The sequence below is a fragment of the Stegodyphus dumicola genome, chromosome 11, assembly GCF_044657685.1.
Source record: "Stegodyphus dumicola isolate Sdum_Otavi_A_Nest chromosome 11, ASM4465768v1".
NCBI lineage: Eukaryota > Metazoa > Arthropoda > Arachnida > Araneae > Eresidae > Stegodyphus > Stegodyphus dumicola.
Genome location: NC_140778.1, coordinates 120,387,992 through 120,395,628, shown reverse-complemented (window position 1 = coordinate 120,395,628; position 7,637 = coordinate 120,387,992). Strand labels below are relative to the sequence as shown.

Here is a 7,637-nt window from a genome sequence, read left to right as displayed (position 1 = left end):
AAGTTTTATTCCACTCGAAGTTCTGAAGAATAAATTTTGAAGACATTGCTGCAGAAAGTAATTAAATTAATTTACAATTTCAGAACAGCTTTACGAAATGTTTTTGCAGACCAGCAGTAGTTTATTAAAGAGATTTATCTGAGAATAATGAAGATTCACATAGGTTATGGCATTTTTTTTATTGTATATGAAGTCCTCGATGCTTTAGTTTCCATAGAAGTTCAGATTCTAAAGTCATTATTTGCGCTTTTAAGTATATTTTGTTTGTAAAAATTTATCAACGGTGACTGCTCTTAAGGATTTCTCAATTCAATTTAATTTTTTTTTCTACTTTTTGTTAAGAGTAGAGTTTCTTTGCTGATTCAAGTTTGTCTCAATTGCACCGAAATTAATTTAAGTCAGTTAAACGAGATGGTATCGAATGTTGATAATTTTTCCTTGAAATGTATTTAACTCTTGCAATTATCGATGTAACAAAACAATTATTTAAACATTGTAATCACCATTGTAACAAATAAACTATTTGACTATTTTAATTACCAGTGTAACAAATCAACTATTTGACTCTTGTAATTATCAATGTAACAAAACAACTATTAAGAGAGAAGAATGTACACTTGTCAGTATTAAAACTGCTCGAATAATGTTTATTTTTACATGGAATTTATATAACAGCTATTAAAACGGCTCAAATGCGATTTTCCAAGATATTAGCATGTAAGGTTTCGGTCCGTAATTAAGTAAAGTTCTTGAGTTCTTGTTCTTTTTATTGAAAACTTTAAACTGAAGAGATGCACCGCTTATACTTACAGACTAAATTTCCGCAGTTTGCTGGATATCAGTTAACAGAAGTGTGAACTTGCAATTTAAAGTTATGTTTAACAAGCGTTGGATCAAATACTCTGATCCTGACGTCGGCTAGGAAAATGACTAACATCGGATGCTTAAGTCTGCCCCACAGAAAGAATCTGTACGGGCGAGATCTAGAGATCTCGGTGGTCCCGGCTCTAAGTATTTAGCGTGATACTGTTAGCAAACTCTATTACAATGTCTTCCTATTGGAGTCTATTGTATGATATTTTCTGTTATCTTACGAGAGTGATATCGAGTTTCTTCTCAAAATCATTTAATTTCTTATGGACATTGAGGACAAGTCAAAAATTACCTTAGAGACAGATATTTAGTTTTGAGAACTTATTGAGTGATGGGTTCACCGAATTTTGAGAAAGATCTATTTAATAAGTTGGATTTAAAAACATTGTCTATTAGTTACCTTGTAAAAACAACATTTTTGCTTAATATTGGGTCACTTCAAATCGCAAAAATAAATATTGCCTAATGTGTCACACTAATGTCTACGCAAACTAGGAATTAATACACTGTCTGAGAGAAAAATGTAACTCTACGAAGAAGCAGACATATTGCCACCAAATTTTGCATTTTCTGAGGAAGTAAGTAGTAAGCGGCTGTACTCGGCGGACGGAAGTGACGTCACAGAAAAGGGGCGTGGTCTCCGCCAACTTGGATCACGTGACAACCGGAAGTGATGACACCATCGCCATCTTGTATCACGTGATGGAATGACATCATCAAACTTTCGTTTTTATTTTGTAGCAACGATTTTGTTTTCAAAGTTTTTACTTTCTGTGGCAAAGAACAATTTTTAGGTTTTGTGGCAACGAACTCTTGAACCACGTGACGTCAACTTTATTATTTTTCTTATTTACCAATTATTTTCCTTTATTATTTTAGTTATTTAATCTTTTTTATTCATTATTTTTAATTATTTACTCATTTTTATACGATTCATTTTAATTATTTAATCCGTCATTATTTTTAATTAATTTTAATTGACTCCATTATATTTTAATCCATTTTTAATGAATTTTAAAAATAACTCCACGGCGGAGATTCAAACTCGATATCTCTGGGATGGGAATCTAGCGCTTTACCGCTTGCCTAAGCCCTTCATGTTATCAAACCTGCTATTTTTCCGTTTGGAGCGAAAGTCACCATGACGTCAATAGGCTGGAGGAAACAGGCAAACGTCATCTCTTTCACGTTGCAGCATGCCGAAACCGCTTCACGCTTTCTACATCTGCCCTGGCGAACGTATACAATCTTTACAACCAATCAGCATTTCGCTAACAATATCTATCATATTTCAGCCAATCAGCGTATTGCTTTCTTATACATCGTCTATATATTCGCTCGCGTTGACTATTGCGATCAGAAATTAAAAAAACTACAGGAAAACGTCCCTTACATTGAAAACTGGTGCAAGCGCTGGAAAGTCGGGATTAATGCCCAAAAATCCCAACTCCTCATTGTCAGAAAAAGAAAGAGGAACGTCCCCCTTAAAAAGGAACTGTTACTGTTTAACGAACCAGTGCCAATTGTCAATAAAGTGAAATATCTTGGCATAACTATCAATAATCGACTTACCTGGACATATTGAGACATATGCACATATTGAGAATGTTCGTAACCATGCACTAAGAGTCAAGAAATGTCTCTTCCCAATTATAGGAAAATTTTCAAAATTGGATCTGTATAAGAAAAGACTAATTTATCTTAGTACCGTCAGACCAATTATGACATATGCGGCGCCAGCCTGGGCTACCGCCACGGGAAAAGATGTAGAGAAACTCCAGAAAGTGCAGAACAAGTTCCTTAGGATTAGCACAAATGCCCAATATTACGTCAGAAACAAAGTATTGCATAGAGACATGAAAATTAAACCACTAAAACAATTTATTCGCAAGATTAATGCAAGTTTCTTCAATGGTGCGGTAAATTGTGAACATCTTATGAGCTTTAACTTGTTTCCCTACGAGATACTTGCTGAAGATAGGTTTCTCAGGCCTTATGCTGCTTACCTGATTAAGGAAAATCAAGACTTTTCCACTTAATTAGTGTATATTAAATAATCAAGACTTTTCCACTTAATTAGTGTCTATTAAATAATGATCACGATAGTATCTACTTTCAGTGACACCAAACTCAAGCAGCAAGCGTCTGAGCCTTATATGTAAATAATTTAGAAGACTGATTTATATAATTAATTTTACTATTTCTACTTTCATATAGAATGCTTTTTACTGTTTTTAATTGCAATTTTAGCGAGGTATTCCTCAGAAGACTCGCAACCAATGATAAGTCAGCTTGCAGCCCACGTGACAACTGGTCACGCCATTTCGCCATTAGCTCCTGCCCTTCTGGACTCACACTTCAAACTTATTCTCTTTTCAGCGCCCAAAGAGCAAACATCTGATGACAGCCGGAACACATCAAGCAGAATGCTTGATAATCTCGGCATAAGTGTAACTTGGAACTATTGCGATCATTTCTACTCTGGATTTTGCTGAGTGAACGTTACTTTTGACTTTCTGTGATTTTTTCTTTTTCGCCATTTCGTTTTTCTACACGATGTCTGCCAAGCCAGTTTATTCTGCATCTAATGTAAGTACATTTTCGCTTCTATTTGGTTTTAGATCACTATTCTTAAACACGAATTTTTTTGAATGTGTTATTTATTCTAATTTTTAATTGCCAGGTGCTATTTGAGGATCCCGATTGTCCGTTCCGTGATTCGGATGATGATGTAAGTTTTTAATATTTTACACATAACTCATAACTTTCTAGCGTATTTTTTCTGAATGCATTTTACCATTTGAGCGTATTTTATTTTGAATGAATTCACATTTATTTTGATAGTTAATCGATGAAGTGGATGAGATCTTTCTTGAAAATCCTATGGATCTACCCTTGTACTATCATGTGGGTTCTGGATTTGAGGTAAATTTTCGTTTCCTTATGATTCTGTTAGAATATTTTTCTAGTACTAGAAATGAATGTATTTATTTTTATTTATTTATTTTTAGGCTTCTTCCTCATCAGCTGGTGGTCCTGTGTATATGGCTGGTACCCATGAACGTTGGGTATATATTTTTCTTTTTTTTTACATGATTTATTAAAATAATGTATTTTTGAAAATGTTTGATTATTACTGAAACTTATTTTTTTTTCCAGATCGATGAGGCGATTGTACTCACAGAGAAGTCTCGTCGACGGAACCATAAATATCATGCCGAGGAAATTACCTTCCGGGCCAGTATAGATATGGAACGGCTGCCTCAGGATGTTCAAGGCGTGCCCATGGTTCGAATTCCTGACACCGTCCGGGAATTATTCGAACAGCTCATTCGCCAGACGACAGCCGATTTGGGTCCCTCGGACCTTTTTGTATCCAAGCAGATTTTGTATCCAAGCAGAAGATTTTGTATCCAAGCAGAAGGGCTGGATAAGCCGATAAGTACTTTCCTCATGCAGTTTCGACTTTAACACTTGAAAAGATTCTGGCTGCCGTGATGAAAGTGTTGCAGTCGAAAGACAAAATTGAACTAGACACAGGGTTCTCGGTGGACGTGATCACCATTAGACGACCTGTCGGTGCTGGACGAAACAGGAAAGTAGTCAACATCTCTATGGATAGGATCAGTAAAAAATCTAACCTCTCTATTCCATACGACGACGAAGGACTCTGTTGCGCTAAAGCAATTGTGTATGCGTTGGCGCATCTGAATAAGGACACGACTGCCATCAATGCCATGCAAAAGCGTTGTCGACCAGCCCTTGTGAAACGTGCCAAGGAACTTCATATGGCTCATATGGCTTCATATGTTCCTCTAGGCCCTTGCACGTTTGCCGAGATAGCCATATTTGAAGACCACTTGGATGTGCCGTCTTTTCTTCGGAAAACTTGAACCGAGTAAGTCAATATTTTTATCTCAAGATATTTCTGTTTTTATTAGATTAACTTTATGCATGTATGCAGTTCGTTTCCACGTTAAAAAACATAACTTGAAAATACTGAATACATGGTGAATTTTCTAGATTGTGTTACATTGTTTTAGATTATTTTTATGTATGAAATTTATTTAGATGCTAAAAACATAACTTGAAAAATTTTTAGATTAATTTGACATTTAAGATAAAATTTATATTTTATGCATGCATTTCTTTAGACGCTAAAAATATGTCTTACAAAAATGCATGGTGGATTTTTGAATTACTCTAAATTTTAAGATTATATTTTATGCATGAATGTATGCAGTTCGCTTTGATGCTAAAAAATATACCTTATAAAAATTAAATGCATAGTGAGATTTTAGTTTACTTTAACTTGCTAGATTAATTTTATATTTGTAATTCGTTAAAACTTTCACTTGTAAAAATTTTTAAGTTTTGAATACTTTAACTTTTTAGATTTTATTTACATGTATGCACGAAGGCAATTCGTTTCGATGTTAAAAATAAAACTTTTAAAACTGAATGCACAGATAAGTTTTAGATTACTAACTTAATGTATGCGATTCGCTTCGATGTTAAAAATATGACTTGTAAAAATTGAACGCATGGTGATTTTTAGATTCACTTTATGCATGCACGCAATTCGTTAAGATGTTAAAATTTTAAACTATAAAAAAATGAATGCACGATGAATTTTTTTGTTTTACTTTAACATATATGCATGTAATTCCTTTCAATGTTAAATGCACAGGGAATTTTTAGATCGCTTTATGTATGCAATTAAATGTTAACTGATTTTACTTTGATTTTTTGGAATTCAAGAGAATTTTTTTGTCTTGCTGTGTTTTAGGTGGTCTATAAAGGAAAGAAGAGGTCTCAACGGATCAATTTATGGCTCCACAATGGATATTACGATGTCATTAAGTCCCTCAAAGAGTTTTTTTGCCAGCAAATACTATTGTAATACTTGCGAAAAGGCCTACCAAATGCCTGAAAGTCATAGATGTGCCAATGCCTGTCCATATGTTTGAGGATCGACTGGAATGGTCGCTGAAATGGAGAAGCTGGGTCGAGACGTCCTGTATCACGACACAGACTCCATCATCTATACTACCAACGGTCGCAATGATCCTCCCTTGGGTCACTTCTTAGGGGAATTTACAGATGAATTGGATGGAGATATCATCAAAACCTTCGTGTCAGGTAAGGACCCTTAAAAAAATTCCTTATTTAATATGTACCAAAAAAAATGTTTAATGCATATTTTTTCTGTTATGTCTTTTTCTCACCATGTTTTATTTATTTTTTTTTTTCAGGAGGTCCGAAAAATTATGCGTAACAGACGGCTATTAGGAAAACTTGTTGCAAAGTCAGAGGATTTTCGTTGAACTTCGAAATTCCCAGCTCTTAAATTTTGAAGCCATCAAAAGTCTCCAAAAGGATGTCATAGCTCTGCACAACCCCTCCAAAATCACCCGAGGACCAAAAACAAGAAAAGCTGTGAATAAACCCGAAACAAAATCAACTTTGACATATAAACTACTTTTCGCAAACACGCACTTTTTTCTCGAAATGGGATGTTTCTTCAGCTTTTCTTTTGGCACAAGAGCTGGCCGATTATCTTGGAGCATCTTGGGTGCGGTCTTCATGGCTCAACACTTTATCATTCAAAGGCATAGGTTCTTTCTCAAATAGGTTTTCCATTTGAAAAAAGTAAAGACAAATTAAGCACATATTGCAAATTCAACTATTTTTAAAGATTAAAAAATCCGAAAACAGTTTATTTCAAAAAGTTACTTACCTCTGGTGCGTTGTGGTTTCGTGCCTGATCCATTCGAAGAATGATAGACGGTGGTAGAAACAAAAGCAGGTACGTACACTCTGGGCAACAGGTAGGAAAGAAATGTGGAACGTTGCTCGGGATATCCTTATATCGGGTAGGAACTCTTTATTTCATCTGAAAGATGATTGGTTAAGAGACGGTGAGGTCATATTTCAAAGAATCTGATTGGTCGACAGAAAAGGATCCATACACCTTAGCGGAGGTATACAAAGGTGTGATACGGCAGACGTCATTTTGTAAGACAACATGTCCCAACAAGAAATGGATGATGCCATTCCAAACATGTGTTTAAGAGCTCGTTGGCATAAACATAAAAATTGTTCCTTGCCACAAAAAATAAAAACTTTGATAACAAAATCGTTGCCACAGAATAAAAACGAAAGTTTGATGATGTCATTCCATCACGTGATACAAGATGGCGCTGGTGTCGTCACTTCCGGTTGTCACGTGATATCCAAGATGGCGGATACCACGCCCCTTTTCTGTGACGTCACTTCCGTCCGCCGAGTACGGCCGCTTACTACTAATTGGCCTGTTAGATATGTTTTTTTTATGATTTTGCAGATATTTCCAAAGAGAGCCATCATTAAGTTTGGAAATAAATTCTTCTTTGTTTTTTTAATCATAGATAATTATCTTAATTCTTCCATTGAAGATATTGATTTCTATTTTTAAGTCTGATCCCAGTTTCTGTGCAACAGTTTAAGCGTTCTGTTTCGTTCTTTAATAATTATGTCTGATACTGCGTAGAAGTATAATATTATGATTTGTAAGTTGAATTGTAACAATAACATCTGTATAAGTTTTTAAGATATTCCGTGATATAAGTCCGTGAGTTTTTTAATAGCATAATCAATGTAATGTTTACTTGAAAGAGGGAAAACATTTGACAGATGTTTAATCAAGATGTTATGAACGGTAATCCAAACAGTTTTATTTTTTATGATGGGGCCATCTTCTTTAGTAATACCTATAGAAGCGA

At 34.8% G+C, this 7,637-nt stretch overlaps 1 protein-coding gene across 1 annotated transcript; it reads left to right on the top strand.

Annotated features, from left to right (window-relative positions):
* The first annotated feature begins 688 nt into the window (after positions 1-688).
* Positions 689-7,282, top strand: LOC118206097 (uncharacterized). Its single transcript, XM_035378367.2, has 7 exons — positions 689-3,462; positions 3,557-3,604; positions 3,718-3,798; positions 3,885-3,941; positions 4,033-4,771; positions 5,663-6,015; positions 6,129-7,282. Exons 1-5 carry the CDS (start codon positions 3,430-3,432, stop codon positions 4,342-4,344), a joined length of 531 nt encoding a protein of 176 aa, XP_035234258.1. The 5' UTR covers positions 689-3,429; the 3' UTR covers positions 4,345-4,771; positions 5,663-6,015; positions 6,129-7,282.
* Positions 7,283-7,637: the final 355 nt, after the last annotated feature.

Coding starts and splice junctions, on each gene's coding strand:
- LOC118206097 (XM_035378367.2), top strand. CDS start 3,430: ATGTCTGCCAAGCCAGTTTATTCTGCATCTAAT. Junction 3,605..3,717: donor TCCGTGATTCGGATGATGAT/GTAAGTTTTTAA, acceptor TTATTTTGATAG/TTAATCGATGAAGTGGATGA. Junction 3,942..4,032: donor CTGGTACCCATGAACGTTGG/GTATATATTTTT, acceptor TTTTTTTTCCAG/ATCGATGAGGCGATTGTACT.